Source organism: Marmota marmota, unplaced genomic scaffold (assembly GCF_001458135.2).
Source record: "Marmota marmota marmota unplaced genomic scaffold, marMar, whole genome shotgun sequence".
NCBI classification, from domain to species: Eukaryota; Metazoa; Chordata; class Mammalia; order Rodentia; family Sciuridae; genus Marmota; species Marmota marmota.
In genome coordinates, this window is record NW_026000051.1 from 10023600 (window position 1) to 10046868 (window position 23269).

The 23269-nt window shown below is 38.0% G+C and overlaps 1 protein-coding gene across 4 annotated transcripts in view; it reads left to right on the forward strand.

Moving 5' to 3' along the window:
* LOC107152132 (complement C5-like) overlaps positions 1 to 23269 on the forward strand; it is a 49993-nt gene that overhangs the window by 13750 nt on the left and 12974 nt on the right. For 3 of the 4 annotated variants that reach the window (XM_048813184.1, XM_048813186.1, XM_048813187.1), the window contains exons 3-14: positions 1235 to 1415; positions 4049 to 4119; positions 7021 to 7112; positions 9671 to 9753; positions 12279 to 12369; positions 13956 to 14070; positions 15318 to 15444; positions 16038 to 16153; positions 18042 to 18227; positions 19485 to 19688; positions 20469 to 20678; positions 21903 to 22032. In XM_048813184.1, the coding sequence (XP_048669141.1) occupies positions 1235 to 1415; positions 4049 to 4119; positions 7021 to 7112; positions 9671 to 9753; positions 12279 to 12369; positions 13956 to 14070; positions 15318 to 15444; positions 16038 to 16153; positions 18042 to 18227; positions 19485 to 19688; positions 20469 to 20678; positions 21903 to 22032 (1606 nt within the window). The remainder of the gene's footprint in view (positions 1 to 1234; positions 1416 to 4048; positions 4120 to 7020; positions 7113 to 9670; positions 9754 to 12278; positions 12370 to 13955; positions 14071 to 15317; positions 15445 to 16037; positions 16154 to 18041; positions 18228 to 19484; positions 19689 to 20468; positions 20679 to 21902; positions 22033 to 23269) is intronic. The other variant, XM_048813185.1, reaches the window with a different exon arrangement.

Consider the following 23269-nt stretch of genomic DNA (forward strand, 5'->3'; position numbering starts at 1 on the left):
AAACAAATAAATTTTTTTAAAAAGGTGGTGCATATATTACTCATGTTTAAGGAAAATCAATCTTAATAAATTCTAGCCAGCATAGGGATACTTCATGAAACTTCTGATGGCAAATACTAATACTTTCAGGTTTATTAAGAATTAAAATTTATTCCCCACAAGTGTTATTTTCAGTAAGCACTCCTTATCTGATAAGTTGTAAGGTTGCTACTAGCTACCTGTGGTGTTCACCTTTAAATTTAAACCAATCAATGTTTATGAAGCATTTAATTTTATCTTAACATTCCAATGTATCTTTTTTGCCAATTGTTAGATGTTGTGCCACTATCTTCTAAGGACAAGTCCATTGACCCACGTTCAAATGTTATTCATTACAGGTTACACTACAGAATTATGCGTGTTCTGTAGTGTTTCTTAAGAGTGGAGAAGGAAATCAAGATGCTTTGCATAGTAATCTGAGCATAGAATACTAAAGATTTTTACAATGTTTTCAAAATTTCTACAATAATCTCAAATATGTAATTCTATAGCTTTGGTTTTAGTATTTATTTTCAACGTGTTTTAAATCCTAATTTTCTGAGAAACACTGTGCTTCCTTTTATTACATATTTTTTGTGTAAAATCACATATCATTGAAGGTAAAGGGGATGAGTATAATTATATGCTCAGATTGGGAAGCGTGCACCGTGGCCCAGGAGCAGCAGTGTGTGATGGGCACAGAGTGTGCAGAGCCTAAGCCAGGCTGCCAGAGGCCGTGGAGAGCAGGGCTCATCAGGGAGCCGACCAGGCAGAAGTTTCTCATGTAGCAGTGGCTGCATTAAGAATGTGTAAATTTAGCAAACATGGAACCAAGAAGACTTTCCGTTTTGTTTGTTTGGTTTTTTGTTTTTGAGAGAGAGAGAATTTTTTAATATTTATTTTTCAGTTTTCGGTGGACACAACATCTTTTATTTTTATGTGGTGCTGAGGATCGAACCCAGCACCCCATGCATGCCAGGCAAGCGCCTTACCCCTTGAGCCACATCCCCAGCCCCAACTGTCCCGTTCTTAAAGATAAGGTTGATAATAATTGACACTGAAAGGGCTTTGGGTAAATTTAATTGACTCTTCTGAATCCCAATCTACTTCACTAATGGTGAGATACACACACTCATTTTTTATTTTAATGAGGTTGCAGTGGTGTTGAGAAAGTCAACTTGTCCTAGAACCCTAGAATTACTTTTCTCTTTTCTAGCAATATTTTCTTTTACAGATACAACCCAAACAACTGTCTGGAGAACAAGGCTCTGTTTCATATGTGTATTTGGAAGTCGTATCAAAGCATTTTTCAAAATCAAAAAAAATGCCAATAAGCTATGACAATGGATATCTCTTCGTTCATACAGACAAACCTGTTTACACTCCACACCAGTCAGGTAGAGTGCAAGATTCTTCCTTCTCTGGGGAAAATTGATACTGTGTTGTAGAACTTTTTAACACCTGAAATTGGAGACAGGTTTTCAACCCTGCTCAAGAGACTCAGTCCTAAAGACTTTTATATTTGCAAATAGCATTTTAATTTAGGGAGAAATTGCTAAATAAATTATGGAATAAACAATTTAATTATCTGGTCTGTCACAGTTATTTCACTTATTAAACTTTGTAAAATGTTGAGCTTACCTATTAAACAAATGTAAGACTTAATTGCAAATACAATTTTGGCAATGGGAAAATAACTTATTATAGAACCACATACATGAAAAATTTACTCTGGAGCAGATCCCCAAACTGGGGAAACAAATCCAAGCCAAGGGGATTAGATGTTTCAGCAGAGAATACACCAGCTCACAGAAATGTGTGGATATTAATTTTCAGAGTTTCTACCTGAGAAAATGTCTGTTAAACACACTGTTTTGTTAGAGGGGAAAAGCAGAATAGCCAGTCTAACCCTAGTGAGGAGTGCCTGGAAATATTCTCAGTGGACCAAAAGTTTAACCCAGAAAAGCATGATTCTGCCCACACGGTCATGTATGCAAAGACTTCACCTCTCCATCTCTCCTCCTCACCATCTTTGCCTCTTGACCACACCAGAGACAGGATTATGAGAGATGTGTCTGTACACGGGGGAGCCTCTGACATTTTATTAGTGATAGTTTTGGGGAAAGAAGGCAGAACCAGTAGGTTTTGTTGAAAAATTTGGCACACAGTGGGGACTTGCTAAATGTTGGTGGAGTTGGCATCAACACTGAGGTGGGACATGGCAGTACCACTACCTCTTCAGCAGGGGCACCTGTTACAATCCTCTCAATGGAAAGGTCTAGAGAGGGTGGGGATATTGCCATCATGTTAGACAGAATGTCCTTGCTGGAGCAGTGCCATCTCCTGCCCCTTGAGGATGGCTTGGTGACAAGTTAACAGTCTCTACCCCACACAAGTCAGGTCTTTTAAGCTTGATTATACCTAGAAACAAGCACAACCTCGCCCTTTCTTCTTCCTGTATTAATGATGCTCCTTGACTGGGTCCTGTTTACCCTGCCTACCATCTAGGGTCAGAGTCACTATCCAGTAAGTACCTAGTCTAATACCCAATATATGGGACCTTTCATGGCTATCAGTGCTTTCCTTGACAATGGCCTTGTTATTTACTGATCCTGTAAATCATATTGGGCTTATAATACCAATCCAGTTTTATTATGTGGATAGAACTTTGGCCATGAAATGATTTAGGCATCAGCAAAACCTTAGAGAAATTACAACATGTCCTTAGAAGGCACTTGGTCAGTGTTTATCAAACAGCAAAGAGGTGGAAGATGAACAGAGGATATGTTTTTAAAGTAGGGATGTATTAATTGACAGAAAGAAAATTAACAATATAAGCCCCTGGCATTACACTTCTTTTTTAAAATATTTATTTATTTATTAGTTTAGTTGGACACAAACGTTTATTCATTTATTTTTATGTGGTTCTGAGGATCGAACCCAGGGCCTCACATGAGCTAGGCAAGCGTTCTACCACTGAGCCACAACCCTAGCCCCCTGGCATTACACTTCTAAGAATGAGAAAATATTGGAAAGACCTGACGTAATAAATGTAACAAAAACATATAATTTAAAGTTGCCTTTTGCAATAAAGCTATTTGGGGCCTTGTTGGATTTTGTAGGTGATAAAGTATGTAAGGTCTGATTCAAACTCCCAACTTTTCATTGAAATCTTTAACCCTAATATAAAACAATATTTTATTCTTTTATATAACCATATGGTAGATGTCACTATTTTGCTACTTATGATATCTGTAACAAATAATGGCCTAATATAACTAATTTTATACTATAGTTATATTTATCATGACTTGTTTAATAAAATAAATTGTACTTTAAATTCACTGGGAGAGCTGGGTGCAGTGGTGGATGCCTGTAATCCCAGCACATCTGGAGGCTGAGGAAGGAGGATCAAAAGTTCAAGGCTAGCCTCAGCAAGTTAGTGGGGCCCTAAGCAACTTACTGAGACCCTGTCTCAAAATAAAAGATAAAAAGGGCTTCTGATGTGGCTCAGTAGTTGAATACTCCTGAATTCAATCAATATTTGGAACCAAAATTAAAAAAAAAAAGAAATTACTGGAGAAGTAACTCTTTAAAGAAATTCTAGAGGATTCCCTTTAACATAAAGAATTTTTAGAAATATCAACATCTACAAAGTGACATTTTCTTTCTTTTAAGTATTTTTTTTTTTTTTTTTTGGTACCAGGGATTGAACTCAGGGGCACTCAACTACTGAGCCATATCCCCAGCCCTATTTTGTATTTCATTTAGAGACAGGGTCTCACTGAGTTGCTTAGCACCTCGCCATTTCTGAGGCTGGCCTGGAACTTGCAATTCTCCTGTCTCAGCCTCCTGAGCCACTGGGATTACAAGCATGTGCCACTGTGCCTGGCTTTAAATATAGATTATCAGGTATTGATTGTTTATTAAGTTTTTAAAATGATAATTTTTCTTTTAAGGATGATTTTTTTAAACATCAAAATATTCTTATGCTTAGCACAGTTTTTGATTATATTAATTTTTTTTACAGTAAAGGTTAGAGTTTATTCTCTGAATGATGATTGGAAGCCTGCCAAAAGAAAAACTGTTTTAACTTTCATTGTAAGTATATGATTTATTTAAATAATATTAACTCAAAAGTCCTATTCTATAATCCTGTCCTTACTCTACACTCAATCATTCAATATCCCATAAATGGTTATTAAGCATCTACTATCAAAATAGCATTATAGATGTATATGTCTATAATATAAATATATAAAAAACTAATAAAAATTAAATCTCAACAAGTTGAAGAATTTTATTTTATTTAAACTGTTTAAATACATCCTTTATTATTTCATCTTTAAGAATACCCATCAATCACTAAGAATTAGTTGAATATCTGTCTTATGCATTGATTTTTGATTTGCATGATTTAAGATGAAGAATTATAATCCATAGTTCTTACTTTTAAGGAACTTAGGGTTTAATAACTAGTATGCTAACATGTGTGGAAATTTTTGTTGAACTATGACATGAGCAATTATCAGCCATTTGTCAGACATGACATACATAACAAAAGATGTGTAATAAACTTCCATGGTCTTACCCAGTTAGTAAGAATATAATAAACTGACAATTTTACCCAGTTTCCACACATACCTAGGATATTTTTTATGGGGAAATAAAATACTTCAATTACTCATAACTACTCACTTATTAATAGTAGGTATAGGGATAATGATCTTTTATAATAGGCTGGGTCACCTCTTCTGAAAAATAACAAATCCTTGTCAGAATTCAAGTACAAAAGAGTAGATACTAGAGAGAAAAACTATAGTAGAATATAAATTAAATCAATTATGCAGTAGGAAAAATAATGTAGGTGACAGAAGCTCAGAGGAAAGCAAAATAGGGTGAGAGTGAAGGCATATGTAATGCTTTCTGGAATAAATAAAGAAACCCTTGAACTGGGCCTTATTGAAAGGAATTGACTTGAATTTTTGCTGCTACAACTAAAAGAACTGACAAACAATTTTAGGAGTTTATTTTTATTTTAGGAGTTTATTTTATTTATTTTATTTCCAAAAACAGGAAGGAAGTGGCTTTAAACAAACAAAGAGGTCTCAGACTGTAGATGACCAGCTTCATTGCTCTGGGCCCAATATCAGGCTGGATATGTTGCAGGAGTGTGGTAGAGGAAAGCAGGTCAAGGCATGGCCACCAAGAAGCAGAGGGGCTGGGGGCAGGTGCCCCCACATCATGGACAAAATATAAACCCTAAGTGCATGCCCCCAATAACCCACCTCCTCCAGCCATACCCTGCTTGCCTACAGCTAACCACCCAATTAATCCTTTCAAGTGGATTCATGCACTGATTAGATTAATACTCTTATAACCAAATCGTGTCACTTCTTACACATGAGTTTTTGGAGGACATCTAATATCTAAACTGTAACACAGACATAGGTTCTTTTACAATAATAAATACCATTCCATTTAAGAAACAGCATGAGTTCATCTATGGAGCAGGAAGACTAAAAAGTGAGAAGAGTAAATAAACTCCAGACTGATAGACTGTCTGGAAGAGAACTAAGCAGAAGCAACCTCAGCTGTATTGGAGAATACCAGGGCTATGGACGCAGGCTCTCTAGCCCAGGTCTCATGGTTGAACGTGAGTGAAGCCGAATCCTGGCATCACACAGAAAATGGATGCCAGTGATCCCAAGTAAGAGCTTCCCCAGGGAGGGGAAGGAAGAGGAGCTGATCCAACAGCTGCAGGGAGTCAGTAAATTTCCTGAAAAGATTACTCAGAAAGATCATATTAGATGGATCCTGTAAACTGATGATTAGATGAAGAACAGCAGGGAAGCTACTTAGCTACAAGTGTAGTTTCTTCCTCAAAATAGGCTTTTGTAATTGTTACAGTTTGTCATTCAAGAGGAAAAAAAAGCTTAAAATTCCAACCATGAATTTCAATCTGGATAAATAGTGCTTAGATTTTCATTTAAGGTTCAACCTGACCTCCAAGTGTAGTTCCAAGACCCACAAAACCTCATCCTAATAATATGCTAAACCAAATGCAAAATGAAGCATGCAGGGACATTTTATGAGAACTTTCAAGTTGGTTTAGTCATGTGTGAGGCACTGGGTTCGATCCCCAGCACCATAAAAACAAACAAAAAACTAAATAAACAAAGATAAATTTAAACAGTGCCCACACTGCACATTTATAAATTGTCTAGCTAATAAAATTCAGTTTGCAGAATATTTGCGTTGGAGAATTTTAAGTGAACACATATAAAAAATAAATTCTGATATTTCTAAAGCCTGCTAGGCTCACATTTCATTTATTAGAAGCCTCAGGGATACTTTGCTGTTGTTTACATTTTGTTACACTTCTTTATTAAATTGTGAAATAGAGAGTAGAGCCTCTTCCAAATGATGAGGACAGACAGGAGAGCTTCCAAAAACAGGAAGGAAGTGGCTTTAAACAAACAATATTTGCCTTCAATAACGTTAAACAGAATTTTGTCTTTCATATTTAATTTGAAAAGAGGCGTGTTGGTTGGTAAGTGGTTTTGCAGGTCAAAGATCATATAATTAGTTGAAATTTGTTAAAATGTGGTTTCTGGGCTTTCAGGGCTGCTGTGGGTTGAGTATGTGCCCCAAGCTCAGGTGAGGCAGTGTTGGGAGGTGGGGTCAGGGGAGGAGTCAGAAGGCTCCACCCTGATGAATGAATTAGGCCATTCTCAGGGGAGCAGGTGATTTCTCTGGGAGAGGATTTGTCATCAGAGCAAACTCTTTCCCATGGGCTTGTTTGCCCTTCCTCTTTTCCACCATAAGGGAAACAGGACCAGGGTCCCCCCAGATGCCAGCACCATCCTCTTGGACTTCCAAGGCTCCAGAACAGTGAGCCTAAATAAATCTCTGTTCTTCACCAATTGCCCAGTCTCTCAGATATTCCATCCAGCCACAGAAAATAAACTAAGACAAGGGTGTGTTTGTTTTTATTTTAAGGATCCTGAAGGATCAGAAGTTGACATAGTAGAAGAAAATGATTATACTGGGATTATCTCTTTTCCTGACTTCAAGATTCCATCTAATCCTATGTATGTAAAAATAAGTTTACTTGATAAAGTTCCCTCTACAAAGCACATCAGGAACTTTTGACCTTGAAGCAGACAGTCAAATGGAGCCACCTAGTGTTAACAAAAGATGTCACAAATGTGGATATGCAAAGTCTTCAGTCTTTGGAAAAGTTGGATCAGTTCCTTGGGGGATGGGGTCATCCTTAACTAGAGCCTGGCCAGAGGAGTTGATAGACCTTGCAGGAGGCAGAAGTAGGAGATTTGGTTAGGAGATGGGGGCCAGGATGGGCTACATAGTGAGACCATGTCTCAAAAGAGGAAAAAAAAAATCCCAGTACTTCTCATTCATTATCTTAACATACAGAAATAACAATTGGGAAGAGACAAAAATAGTCCTTGGGATTCTTTTCATCAAAAGCATCACCTCCCACCTCTGAAGGAACCCTGTAGGCTATGGGTCCAAGAGACTGGCGTGGTGCCATTCCTTGCCTGGGTGTTAGATAATCAGGTCCTCTGTAGTTTCTGTCTGCATAGACCACCAGAAGGCAGAGTCCAACGTGGGGACAGTTGGACTGTCATTTCCTCATTGGTCTTCACGTGAAAGGACTTAAAATCGTGTCTGCACAGGATCTGATGTAACACACCTTTAGTGAACACATTCCTGGCATGTGTAAATCACCATGGGAAGCAGAGGTGCCCAATGGAAATCAAGAATCCACAATACCTACTTTGAAGGAACTTAAAATAGAGGAGGACTCATACCACAAGGGCACTTAGAGATGGCTACATTGTAACTTTGAGGCACAATATTTTTATGGTCATTTCTCCTCTGTCCTCTAGAGGGGAGTTAACATTTAATTCATTATATTATCAAGTCATTTCCTAAAAATTTGGACTGAAATTGGGTGACTTTGATAATTTGAATGATTTACAAATTGTGTCCTTTCTTGAAAATGCTACATGCCGTAGAGTACAGAATCAAGCCTATTACTTCACTACTATTATGGTGTCTCTATCTTGTGTCACTGGGAGATAGTGTACTGGCAATGGGAATCTGACTGACCAGTAGTTTCCCCAGCCTGTTGCCCATGTTTAGAGTGTGCTTCACCTTGTCCTTCACAGAGCAAGCTTCCTGTCATCTTTAGGCCTCAGGGAAAATGCTGCCTTTGCAAAAAGGCTATCGATCTATGGAGTCCCTCACTTTCTTTATCTCCATATTTGTGTATTTTTTTCATGACACTTATTTCAATATGGTAGTTGTTTACCTTTTAATCAGCTTGCCTTTTCTTCCACACTATTTTGTAAACTCCTTGAGGGCAGGGGCCTTGTCCATATAGCTCACTGATATATCACAGCACTTCAACATAATAGGCTCTTGGTAAATACTCATTGAGTTATGATGATACTAATAATCATAGTTATAATATTAACATTAATTGACAATCAATCTTATGGTAGGTGTTCTTTTTGTCATTTCAAAATAAGGTTAAGTAAACTTACTCAAGTTAAACCTGTTAGTAAATAGAAAAGTGACAATTTGAACTCATGTGGCCTATTAGCTCCATGAAGAACAGGTTTCTTCTATTTTGTTCTTTTTTTGGGGGGGTGGGGATACTTAATCACTGAGCCACATCTCCAGAACTTTTTGTTTTTTATTTTTATTTTGAGATAGGGTCTTGCTAAGTTGCTTAGGGCCTTGCTAAGTTGTTGAGACTGTCTTTGAACTTGTGATCCTCCTGCTTCAGCCTCCTGAGCCACTGGGATTACAGATGTATGCCATCATGCCCAACTATTTTGTTCATTTTTACATCTCTAGTGCATTATCTAGTGCTCAGTAAATATTTTTGAATAAAGGTTGTTTGGTAAGTAGATCATTTTCCTTCTTAAAGAAACCATAACTTGTCTCCAACCAGAATTTCATTTACAAAAGGTGTGAATATTATTATCCACATATGCTTGACCTATATATTGTGTATGTTTCCAGATTTATTATTATTATGAATTTGCTGCTCTATTGGGACTTCAGTGTTATGGTAACATAGTTAAGCTCCAGGATTAAATAAATTTCAAGTTATCATCAATTCTTCAAATCAAAGCTTATGAATCTAAATTAAGTTAAAATAGGTGGGTATCATAATGCAAACCTATAATCCTAGTGACTCCAGAGGCCGAAGTGGGAGGATCACAAGTTCGAGGTCACCCTGCTAACTTAGATAGACCCTATCTCAAAAGAAAAGAAAAAAAGGCTGGGGATGTAGCTCAGTGGTAGAGAGCCCCTGGGTTCAATCTCCAATACCTCAAAGAAAAAGAATAAAAACAAAGCCTTGGAAAAATAAACCAATATACGAAGAACTAATTACTAAAAATTTCTATAATCCCCAAAATATTCAATTATTTCTGTTTATTGTTTAAAAATATCACGTAAACAAAACATTTACTTAGAAGATATATATAAACATGTGTATAAGTATATATATTTTTTCATTGTAACTTCTTTAAAATAGGAATTTATTCAGTTTCCCTGAGTGAATTAAAAACATTTTATCACAGCTATAATATTAAACATCTTGCTTCCACAGATTTGGTGTATGGACAATTAAAGCTAAATATAAAGAGGACTTCTCAACAACTGGAGCCACATACTTTCAAATTAAAAAATATGGTAATTTCTAACAATTAAAAGTCTACCTGCTAAAAGTTAGGGCTTTTGCAGTAATTCTTTTAATTAGTGTGCCTAAAGCAAAATCTTCACAGATGAAGATAGGGCTGCCTGCTGGTGTGGCTGAGGACTTGTTGAATGTCTAAGTTCTGAGTTCAATGTTGCTTTTGTTAACCTTGAGCAAGTCACCAGCTTCTCTGTGCTTGGGTTCCTCTTCATAGAGTTGGAAGAGCCTAGTCCCCTAAAGAGCTTGACTATTAAGTCCTTTGGAGAATGATGATTTTAGGAGAAATAAACAGATGAGGAGAGTAAAACTCAGGAAAACAAATAAATGAATCACTCAAGTCTCAGTCACTTAGTGACAGAAGAAAGATGATCGAGTTTCCTTATAAAGTCCAGTGCTATGCTCCTTCCAGCTCACAAATCCCTAACATTAATTTGAAATTTCAGGTACTCTTATTTGAAATCAATCATATTAATGAACTAATAATTAACATGTGAATAGCTTAATCTCTGCAGTTCTTATAGTAGTTTAATAGAATATTCATATGCTCTGCTATCAACTTTAACTTTCTTCAGCTTGAAGTCATTTTTCATTCTCTCAGGAGATTCACAATGATAGAAGGATCAATACTTAACAAAAAGTTTAACATCAAGGAAAACAGTACCAAAAATTTTATACTGAAACACAACCTGAAAGATTATAGGCTCCCAGAGGCATGGTATTCAAACTGACCTCATTTTCTCCTCATGCTTCTGCTACTTTCTGTAGCCACCCTGGTCTGTTCATCATTAGGCTCTCTCCTGGACAACTGCTAAAGCCTCCCATCTGGTGTCTCTGCTTCCAAGTGACTTTGATTGGTATTAGCCAAAAAAAAAAAAAAAAGAAAGAAAGAAAGAAAGAACCCCAAAACTTCTTATTCCTCTCATGATGAAAATCAAAATCCTTATTTAGACTTTGCCCTGTCTAGCTCTTCCTCATCCTCACTTGAGTTCACTCCTGACCTCTCTGACCTGCAGCACTGGGGGCTTTACACATGATGTTCCCTCTGCTTCCAACACTCTTCGCTTCCCTCCTTGCCCAGCCAGCTCCTGCTCATCCTCATGTCCAAGTTGAAAAGCCACAGGAAGCTTTCCTTGAACTCCTTTCCCTGCATGGGATCCCTGTATGTCACATCAGTGCCCATCATTGTAGCTTGGGTGTGTATCTGTGTAATTAGATACCTGTCCTATCTTTCCTGCTTGTTCCTGTCTGTCTTAGTCATCCCTGTGTCCCTGTTGATCGGTGTGTGCTGCTATATGGTGAGCAGGTATCAGCTGGAAGGCTAAAATAGTTCCCTGCCCCTCCCACCCTGGAGAGAGCACACCTGCCTTGGTCTCTGAAGAACAGGAACATAGCCCACAGCAACAGACTGCTTCATTCTGTTTCTTCTACTTTCAATGTCTAGAAGACCTGTGAGCCACAGCTGCAGCTGACTCACCCCTCTCTAGGTCACTCTCTGTCCACAATATCCATTCCATGCAATCACCCAGTTTTCTATTAACTGTAGCGCAGGTCATCAGAATCCGAATCCATGACCCTTGGATGTGGCCTGAGTTAGCATAAAGAGAAGACAGTGCCATTTCAACAGATTGAATCATTTTCTCTTGGGCAATCAAGACACTAAAGAGATAAAAGAAAAAAAATTAGACCCTGTCTCCTTTTGGTCCTATTTTAAAATTTGACATTGATGTTCATTCTTATCTCTAATTGGGAGTTCTCTCTCCCTTTTCCAACATCAGAGTTGCATGCTGGCACTTGCAGACTAGATGCATTTTTTTACTAGATGAAAATGGGAGATGCTAAATAGACCAGAATTTTCCTTTTTTTATATAGTAATTTTTTTATTTATTTTTTTATTGGTTGTTCAAAACATTACAAAGCTCATGATATATCATCTTTCATACATTTGACTCAATTGGGTTATGAACTCCCATTTTTACCCCAAATACAAATTGCAGAATCACATCGGTTACACACTCACATTTTTACATAATGGCATATTAGTGACTGTTGTATTCTGCTACTTTTTCTAGCCCCTACTATCCACCCTCCCCTCCCCTCCCATCTTCGCTCTCTACCTCATCTGCTGTTGTTCAACAGAATTTTCCTTTTATATTCTCAATTTAATAAATACTCATTGAACACATACTTTGTAAAGGACTTAGGAGAAGGGTGAAGGGAGATATATAAAAATGGAGAACAGCCTTTTGTCTGTTTTGAAGGAGCCCATATTTAGTGGAGGGAGTAACCTGTTGCCTGTAATGTACGTTATAACCAAAATGGAAGAAGCCAGGGGCTTCCAGTGGGGAGGCTGGACTGAGTGGGTGAAGGCTTCCCAGGGGCATTGTTGCTGATGGCAGTGGTGATGCCAAGGCAGATGTGGTGTTGATGGTGCAGCCTGCCCAGGTACCAGCAAGGAGAGCCCTTTGCTGTGTTTTCAAGGCCTAATTCACCTGGTAATATTCCTCCTCCTTTCTATTTTCAGTCTTGCCACATTTTTCTATATCAATAGAACCAGAAGGCAATTTCATTGGTTACAAGAACTTTAAGAATTTTGAAATTACTATAAAAGCAAGGTAAGAAAGTTTTGTGGGTTTTTTTTTATTACCCAGCTAAACTAGGAAACATTGTGCTCATAGTTTATTTGCTTATTCTGATTTTAGCTGATTCTGATTTTAGTTTTGTTGGTTATTCATCAGTGGGCAGCAGGGGAAGAAGAAGAAATAAAGAAAAAAGGAAAAGGTCCTAAATATTTAAACTCTATGTATTTATATAGAAACCAGGATGACTTAGCATATCTGGGCTGAAATATGAATTCTTCACTTCTTGTCATTTTTAGTGGCTTACTCAGCCAGCAAAAGCTCCATAACTTTAAAAACCCAATGCCTTGAAACCACCACTGTTTACGAGTCAGCTGGGCAGTTCTGCTGACCTGGGCCAGGCTGATGTCAGCTAGGCTCACCCTACAATATAATGTAGTTGTTAATAACCAAGTGTGCTCCACTCAGTACACAGGTCATCTTGGGGGTGGGGTGGCGAGTACAGGTAGGTCTTATTCACTAGCTGTCAATAGCTGGCAGGGGTGGAGGCTAAGAGTGCTTGGACCATACAGGTATCCTACCCAGCAGGCTAGCCTTCAGCAGCAGCAGTGCTCTGACAGAAATGCAATCAGAAAAGTTCTCAGGAGCCTACGCTTGGTACTGGCACACTCTTACTTCCACCATATTCTTTTGTCCAAAGCAAGTTACAAGGCCAGCCCAGAGGAAGTAGGCTCCTCCCATGCCTTCTGCAGGCAAGGGCTGCCAATGTTGTGGATCCAGGGAGAGGGAGAGAATTGGGGTTAGTGTTGTAGCAAGCTATCACAAGAACCAAGGTCATTTAGAAATGTCAATATAATGTAGTTGTTAATAACCAATTTATATAGCTACCTGGGCAAGGTGGTTTTCTGAGAACTCCGTATATCAGTACATTTAATTTTCCAACAACTCTCCATAGCACAAGTACAAAATTGAGGTGGATAAATGCTAGATAAGTTGCACACGATCACACAGCTAGTAAGTTGCACAGCTTGTTGGTTCTGGAATCCGTGCCCTCCAACACTACCCCATACTGCTTCTTTTGTAAGCATGAAATAGTGTCAGTTAGTCTATACCCCTGTAAATGGCACACTTGAGAGAAAATTATAGAAACTAAGCTCTTGTAATGGAGGCAGTGTTTTCAAACCATGAATGAGGAAAGTTAGCTCTTGCTATAGTATTATTTGAGATGCAGAAAATTCACTTTATTACTTAGTTCTAAATTAAAAAGGAATATGCTGTTTTTTTTTTCAAAAGAAGTTTTAACTAACAGGAAGATCAGGCATGCTACTTTTAAAGAAACACACATGAAACAAGGAGTTGCTTCCCACTGATGTCAAGATCATCCAGGAAGTAACATGGGCTGGAGGAAGGGCCTGAAGCTGAGTGTCTTCATCTCCCCAAGATCAGCTCTATCATTTCTCTCATAGTAATAAAAATCCATACTCTAGATTTCTTACTGTGGCTTTATGAAGTGTAACAGTGGATGGAAGTGTATCAAGTGCTTTATGTGATTTCAAATTGCTACTTTTTATCTGAATCTTGTAAGTGTTTGGGCAAAACTATTTTATGGTATTGTTTGACAGATATTTCTACAATAAAACAGTTACTGAGGCTGAAGTTTATGTCACTTTTGGAATAAGAAAAGACGTAAAAGATGATCAAAAGGAAATGATGCCAAAAGCAATGCAAAACACCAAGGTGAGATGCTGTGTTCACTCATACCTAAGGATGACGTGAGAGCTGTGAGGTATTTCAAAACCCTCTGGTCCAATCCCTCGTTCAGCATAGGTGTGGAAGCTGAAGCTTAATACCCTCCATTGGCTTCTGGTTGCCCTTGAGATAAAGACCAGGGCATCATCCTCTTGCCAGCTGAACTTGTTCCATTTCTCCCTTCCTTCCCCAAACATCAAAGATTATCCTTTCCAAAATGTCAATGTCAAGGGGGAATATTCCTTCCTTTTCGTAATGGCTTATTTACTTATCTACCATTTTCAACATTAAACTCTTTGCAGGTCCAAATCATTCCCACCATATGACCGGAGACAACATATCTCCTTGCAAAGTGTAGATTTCTATAAATATTTGGGAGACTATTTGTTCATGGTTAAGGGCTAGTGATTGCTAGAACTGAGATTAGAGCCCTGGCCCCTTTTCCTCTCTTCAGTGTTGTTTACATTATACCATGGGTGATAAGAGTTTATGTCATTTTACCTTACTTTTGCATACTCATGTATTTTTCATCAATTATTTATTCTCTGCTTTTTAAAAATCCTTATGTATTTAGAATATAAGTTTAATGTCTTTAAAATGCAAAATTCTACCCTTGATGCTGAGATTTAAAGCTAAATCAGGGCAGGTGTGTAGCTGAGTCATAGACTAAGTTCTTAGTATGTGTGAGGCCCTGGGTCCAATCCTTTGCGTCCTTTAAAAAAAAAGATAAAGTAAATAAAGCTAAACCATATAAAAATGCCCAGCTTCAAGTCTAAGTATTTTAGAATAAAAAATAAGGCAAAGTAATAAATATGACATGGCTTCACCTGATACCCCTTTACTTTGTGATATGTTTTATAGTTAGTGTTTAAAATTATAAATAGCCAAGTACAAATTAAATATAAATTCAACAAACTTTTGGCTAATGGCAGATGCAGCATGAGAGGCCTCTGAAGGTAGATTAGGACTCAGAGGTTGGAAGAAGTATCTGTGTTTCTGGTACCCAAAAGGCCTAATGTTCCCTGTCATCTTCCAGCCTCCTCCATATCTGTAGCTCTACACAGATGAAGCAGGAAGCAACTGCTGGGCCTAACTGTGGCCTCACTCATCTATTTTACTGACAATGCCAAAACAGTCATTCAACATTTGCCTTCAATTTAAGGCTAGTTAATACAGATTGTTAAATTTTCCTTGTAAGTTATGTAAAATGACTTATATTTTCCCTTCTTAAAAAGTTGATAAATGGAACTGCTCGTGTCACATTTGATTCTGAAACAGCAGTAAAAGAGCTGTCATATCACAGTCTAGAAGAGTTAAACAACAAATACCTTTATATTGCTGTAACAGTCAAAGAATCTACAGGTAAGTGTGTGTGTGTGTATATGTGTGTGTGTGTGTGTGTAAAACTTTCTCTTAGGAAGTATTTAGAGAGCATAAAAGTGGTAGAAATGATTTCTAGGGCTCCTTTACATTTTATTTTCATTTATAGTTAAATTTTATGTATTACTTTTTATTTCACTGAAGACTGGGATTAGAGAAGAGCTCTACCACTCTGTAGTAATTGGCAAGCCACTGGGACTCTAGGATCTCAATAGATGAAATAGGATAATATTGCCCGGCTGATATCCAAAATGGCTCTGCAGGCCATCTAGCTTGAATGTCGGGTACTCCAGTGTTTTCTCCTGGTGAGAATCAAAATCAACATGAGATTATGTGTGTAAAACTGTTTGATGCAATGCCTATATATGTGAGTTATTCCTGTTACCACGTTCTGGACTCCTTATCTGTACAGTAAGGGGGTTGAACCTAATGCTTCCTAATGCCCTTTTAGATACCATCTGTGCAGGAAGGGAGTGAGAGAAAGAGTAAGTCTGTGGAATCCTAGAGACAATGTAGATACCCATACAGATCATTAGACTTCAAATATGCTAATACCACGCTTGCCATTTCTTTAGGTGGGTTTTTTGAAGAGGCAGAAGTACCTGGCATCAAATACGTTCTCTCTCCCTACAAACTAAACTTGATTGCTACTTCTTTTTTCTTGAAGCCTGGGATTCCATATTCTATCAAGGTAAGTGGGGCTGGGGAGAACCTGCTGAATATGCTTGTCTTTTTCTGTGTATGGAGGTAGGAAAGAGAAGAGCACTGGAGAGGCAAATCACAGAGGGACTCCTTGTCAGGTCAACCCTTCCTGTGGACACAGGTGTGGCACATTGCAGACCAGTGCAGCCTTGTGGGTGATTGACATTTAGGGTCATGCCATTATTTAGTAAGCCAGGCTTGCATTATGCATCTCCTCAATAAACACTGCATTACATTAGTGTAAATAAAACTGTCAATCCAAAATTCAAAAACACTAACATTTATACAACTACAATGCACCAATGAAAAGAATGGAAAAATACTAATATTTAAAATTATTTGGTGACAATGTTTATTATTTACAGTGGGCCACTGAATTTTAAGAGAGCAAGATTGACCAAACTCAAAGAATGCATTGGATGTGCTTATAGCTTCTTATATAACTACATAATATATCTTTATTTCTTAAAGAGCCTTAAGCTGAAGAGATCATTCTTTGAAAATAGACCCCTTTCTCTCATCATTTGTTTCTGCTGTGTCTGAGTGCCTTTCTGTGGGCTTTTCTTTCTCCGCCATCTCTGTGCACAACCCTGTCTGGGCTCTCCTTTCTCTGTGTTGCGCTCCGTCCTTCCTATTTTGACACTTTTTGTCTCTGACTCTACTTCTTCTGTCTTTTTTGCTCCCTTCTTTGTCTTAAATTTTCTCTTTTTCCTCTACTCTTCCTTTATTAAATGCTGATAGTATGGAGTCAAAGCATCCTTTTAATTTTTTATTATATTTATTATTGTTAAATATATTATTAAAATAATGTTATGTATTATAATTATTAAATGGAAATTTTTATTTTGCCTTTAATTTAGAGAGCCTAGAGCATGATGTTTTAATTCTTTCTTTGAAAACATATTACTGTTAATAAAATCCTTGGGTATCCAGTCAGCCCTCCATGTCATTGGTGTCTGTATATTGGATTCCACCTGCAGATTGAACTGCATAGACTTTTTTCCTTATTATAATTCCCTACACAATTCAGCATGACAACTATTTACATGAGGTTTCAATTATACTAGATATTATAAGGAATCTAGATATGACTTAAAGTATAAGTCTACCCTGCCAGAATTTTATAGGAACCTTGAACATCCTCCTAGAACCAATGTGTCTTGGATACAGAGGAACAACTATATTTAAAATGCATCACTTACAAACTTATTTACAGTAGGCCACTGAATTTTAAGAGAGCAAGATTGACCAAACTCAAAGAATGCATTAGATGTGCTTATAGCTTTTTAGATAACTATACAATATGAGTATGTATATACACATCATATACAGTGATATGTAACATATTAAAATATGAAATATTATGAGATTTAATATATATTTATGTAACATGTAAAAATAAAACAAAGATATCCTTAGTGAAATCACATATATATGTGTGTGTGTGTATGTATATATCATATATAATCATAGATATGTGTGTGAGAATTAGAAGATAAGAAAGAAATGTATCCATTTATTGTTTCTCATACACAAAAATATTGTTCCCAGAAGCCATTGCTTCATTTTCTCCATTATTCAGTCCTAATATAATTAAAGAAATGCAAAAGATGGGTTACATAGATCTTGTCACATCTTTGTTGCCATAATGAAATGATGTTTGTGTTCTGAGTCAGGTTGATATGTGGGGGAATCCATTCAAGATGATTAAACTAAATAGAATTTAACATTTCTATGTGTCAAGAACATAATCTTACTGAATTAACAACCATAATGAATTTATGCATTGGTGGAGAGGAAGGAAAATGATTCAGACTTGTTGAGTTTTCAAAGACATGATAAGCTGTTTACATGGATGGAATTGTTCTGACAAACAGGTGCAGGTTAAGGATTCTCTGGACCAGTTGGTAGGCGGGGTCCCTGTAACCCTGAATGCACAAACCATCAATGAAAACCAAGAGATGGCTGACTTGGAACCACAGAAAAGCATCACAGGTCTCAATGATGGAGTAGCCTCCTTTGTGGTTAACCTCCCATCTGGAGTGATGGCACTGGAGTTTGATGTGAGCTGAATCTCTGGCTATATTTTCTAGGACAGTGTGTACTTTTGACTGTATGTTTTGGCAAAGTGTAGAGAACAGATGTGGCAGATTTTATACATGAGTCCAGTTAACAGTTCTACAATTTTGAAAACAAACCAAATGACTATGAGAGATAATCTTCTAAACCATTGAATGGTTCTTAAGGAAGATCAATCCACCCTGACCCCCCCCCCTTTTTTTTTTGGTTTGGGAATTAACTATTTTCTCTTACACCAATTAAATTATATTAGAATCCAGAAATTTCAGAATAGGTATAGCAGTGCACATCAGTGGTAAGAATCCCCCTGCCACACACACACCCATTCTTTGTCTCTTTTCAGGGCCACACAAGGGTGAAATGTGAATGCCTCCTTTTTGTCTAATGCACAAACCACTCTACTTTAGGGATCAATCATCTTCTCTCCCAGCAAATAATGTTTAGGTTCCCAGTCTCAACCCAGGTATAACTAACTACACAGATCAATGATTGCAGCATGCACAGATTCACTTGAGCCCTTACTGAATACTTAGGCATTGTGCTAAGAGATTTCTGAGGAACAAATTCATTTATCAGCAGTAAGAGTTGGAAAATATCATCTTTGCCATTTTGTGTCAGAGGAAAGGAGACTTCTACCTCTGTTTTGATCTCTGTTTTGATCAAATAACTTGTCCAGAATTAATAAGTGGCAGCACCAGGATGCAAACCAATGTGTACCTGACCCCAGATCACAAGCTAGTAATCTGTCTGAAGGCAGATTTTCCTGCCACGATATCATTTCTGTCCCACCTGTGTTTAGGAGCATTCCTCTGTATCATTACTTCACAAAGATGGTGTCTGTGAAGTTCATTCATAACTTCTGCCCTCCAGTACTTGAGTTGGTGCTACCTCCCATCATTTTCCCTCTCTTCCCTCAGTCCCTGCCCTCCCATCCCCAGAAAGAGTAGTCCAGCTCATGTGGTATTTCAGGAAGGGAGCTGGTATTTGTTCCTGGAGCATCTTTCTCTCTTCATTTCACCAAACTTTTCCACCATGGCCCATAATCCCATCATTATTTACCATAGTCTTTACAAAATTACTTGAAACTGCAGCTGTACAAACATGGAGTACTAGAGGATTTTTTTTCCCCTTAGAATTTGGAATTGTGAAATTTATAAATTGAAAAAGTAAAGAATTTAAAAGACGTTTTACAAAAAGCTTGACACACAGTTCATGTGTCTTTTTGAAATTTTCCTTTTCAGGTCAAAACTGATGCTTCAGATCTTCCAGAAGAAAATCAGGCCAGCATAGATTACCGAGCAATAGCATACTCATCTCCCAGCCAAAGTTACCTTTATATTGATTGGACTGGAAACTATAAGCCTCTGCTAGTAGGAGAATATCTGAACATTACTATTACATCCAAAAGTCCATATATTGACAAAATAACTCAGTATAATTACTTGGTAAGTACAATAATGATAGACTTTCATCTTATTTTCCCATCCTGAACATTTTGTTCTTTGGTTTATAGAGAAACATTAGAATGATGCTTTGCATTTATAAATACAAACCATTTTCATGAACAGTTAAAGGGATCTTTGAAGACATTTTGACTTTACATGATATTTTTTAACCCTAACCTCCAATATACAATATAATCTATGTTTAAAAATCTGAATCCCCAAATAAGATACATTTAACTTATTATTTTGGTGGTACTGAAGATTGAACCTGGGGCCCACATATGCTACGCAAGTACACTACCACCAAGCTACATCCCTAACCTCTTTTAACATATTTATTTTGAGAAAAGATATTGCTAAGTTGCCCATGCTGACCTCAAACTTGTGATCCTCCTGCCTTAGCCCCTTGAGTATCTGTAATTATAGGCATTCATGGCTAGGGCAAGTGCATCTATTTGTTTTCTTCTTTTTTCCTGGTACTAGAGATTGAACCCAGAGCACTCCACACCTGAGCTACATCCTCAAGTCCTTTTTATTTTTTATTTTGAGACAGGATCTTGCTGAATTCCTCTCTAATTTCTAGATATGTCATTTTGAACTAAAATCAGTCTGACTTTTACTTAGTTTCTAAGCCTCAGATTCTCCAGTGGGGGTACTATGCCTCTCTTCTCTACTGTAAGAACTGGAACATACACATATGTTAAATTTTTTCTTCAAGCTCCATCCTGATGCACAGGTTTTGTTTTTATACTTATTTTCACTGCCACTGTTTATTTTTAGATTTTATCCAGGGGCAAAATTGTACACTTTGGCACAAGAGAGAAGGTTACAGATTCTTCTTATCAAAGTATAAACATCCCAGTGACTCAGAACATGGTTCCTTCAGCTCAACTTCTGGTCTATTACATCGTCATTGGAGAGCAGACTGCAGAATTAGTGTCCGACTCAGTCTGCCTAAATGTCGAAGAGAAGTGTGACAGTCAGCTCCAGGTGAGACACAAATTATATGTCACAACTGGATTTTCTTCTGAAGGAAGGAGGCTGTGAAAGTGGCTGCCTCTGAACAGTTCTGTCACATACAAATGTTTTTTCTTTTTCCCATGACGTAGGTTCATTCGCCTCTAGATGCAGATGCATATTCTCCAGGCCAAACTATATGTATTAATTTGGCAACTGAGTCAGAGTCGTGGGTGGCAGTCACAGCAGTGGACAGTGCTGTGTATGGAGTCCAAGGAAGAGCCAGAAAGCCCATAGAAAGGGTTAAGTTGTGCTGTTCTGGGGTCACTGTGAGAAGTGTGGCTCAGTGCAGTCTTCAGCAGGGTGGCCACCAGGACAGGTTGGGGGAAAGTTTGGGCAACACGGCCTGCTTCTCCACAAGGTCCTCAGCACAGTGGGTCTTAGGAAGGTCAACCACCATCAGCTAATATTTAAGCACAAATCAGTGCTTTTTTGTTTTCCAAATAGAGATCCAAGCACTTTAAAAACACACGATCATGGTAGCAATTGTATTTATGGGGCAAAAGCACCCTCAACTCAGAGAGCTGGAGGATTTAGGGTAGCATGTGGTGGTGGGGACAGAAGCAGCACAAGAGAAGCCTGGACACAAAATCTTTGGGTTGGTTTATTTAACTCAATAAATCTGTGGCGCAGAAGAATTTGACAATGACTCAATTCCCTAAGTTCCCGTTTATTTCCACTACACTCAGCTATTATTGTCTTGGCTTGGGTTTGCTTGAACAAGGGAAGAACAAACTAAGAAACAGCAAAGTTAAAACTACTCACAGAGGAGAGGACATTTGAAGTCAAAATTAAAACTGATTTAGAACAGTCCTTCCTCACTTAGAACCTAGAGCCTTCTCTTGGAAACATAAGAGGGTATGTTCTTTTTCTATTTAGCAACTAAAAATTCATTTGTTGATTCGCTCCTTCATGATTTCACCTATTCATTCATTTGTTTTAGACATTGATTGCAGCATGTATTCTATGTACAAAACACCTTGGGTCAATTTCTAAGAATCTTCAGTCCTGGGTGAATTTTGAATAGGCATGTATTTATAATTATGAAATCACAAAACTGAGGCATGGAGATGGGAGATTTTGTCCTGGATTAACCTGTGCCCTGTGCATCTCACAGGTTGCGCTAACCACTCAATGGCCAGTACCTTTAGTTCTTCACACACCTGAAGATGCTCATCCTTTTGCCTTTCTGGACAGGCGTTCCAAGCTCTAGAGAAGAGTGACCTGGGCTGTGGGGCCGGTGGTGGCCGAGACAATGCAGATGTGTTTCATTTGGCTGGACTCACCTTCCTCACCAATGCGAATGCAGAGGACTCCCAAGACTATGGTAAAGCCTGCGTTTATCACTGAGATTGACTTTGATCATTTGCTTCCCAACTCTCCTTTTTGTCCCTTTTCCAGAATATTCCCCACAATGATCTTAGAATGCTGTGACTACATAACTCCCCTGTATAAGGTGTTCCAGCGGCCTTCAAGATAAAGAACAAGTTCTTTAGAATAGTATTCAACACCTTCTGTGATCTTCTCCCGGATCTTCCAACAATTTCTCACCCTGCTGTTCCTGCCTGTCTACACAGCACCAGGTGTAGCTCTGATCTGCTGCTGTGCTCTTCATACCTTTGGGCCTTTACTCACGGGAACTGCTTTCCCCTTTATTAGCCTGGAGAAGCAAGTAGAAGAATCCTCTCCTCTGGGGGGGCCTCTTCCCCACACAGAATTGATCACTCCCTTCTGCTTTAATAGGAGGGTCTTGTAGGACCAGGTCTACTTATAACATGACAGCACTGGGTCATTCATATCCTCACACTCAGTTATAGTCCTGTCTCACCCACAGCCATGTGGGCTCTTCACAGGCATCGACCACATCTTAATCACTGTCCTTTGGTTTTAGAATGGTTCATAATTACTCTTGGTACTCTAGTATTCATATTTGTATTTGTAATAATATAGCTCAAAGAAAAAACAAGAAAAAATAAATTAGTCAACAAATCTTTGTTCACTCTAAATGCTTAGATAGTTCTCTATAATCTGGGGTCAAAAAGTTTACAGGATTCAAAACCTAATTCAGATTTAAAGAAAAAAATCAAACTATAGATCATGAGCTCCACTATGCTGAAACAAGTCCTATTAAGATGTGTACTTCCCCAATCTTTTTTTTGTGTGTGTGTGTGTTGGTGCTGGGGTTTGAACCATGGGCCTTGTGCATGTGATGCAAGCACTCATATAACTGAGCTGTATCTCCAGCCCTATGATTTCATCTCACTCCAGTCAGAATGGCAATTATCCAGAATCCAACAATAAGTGCTGATGAGGATGTAGGGGAAAAAGGCACCCTCATACACTGCTGGTGGGACTCCAAATTGGCGCAAACAATCTGGAAAGTAGTATGGAGCTTCCTTAAAAATCTTGGAGCCACCATTCGATACAGCTATCCTACTCTTTGGTCTATACCCAAAAGACTTAAAATCAGCATACTATAGTGACACAGTCACATCAATGTTCACAGCAGCTCAATTCACAATAGCTAAACTGTGAAACCAACCTAGATGCCCTTCAACAGATGA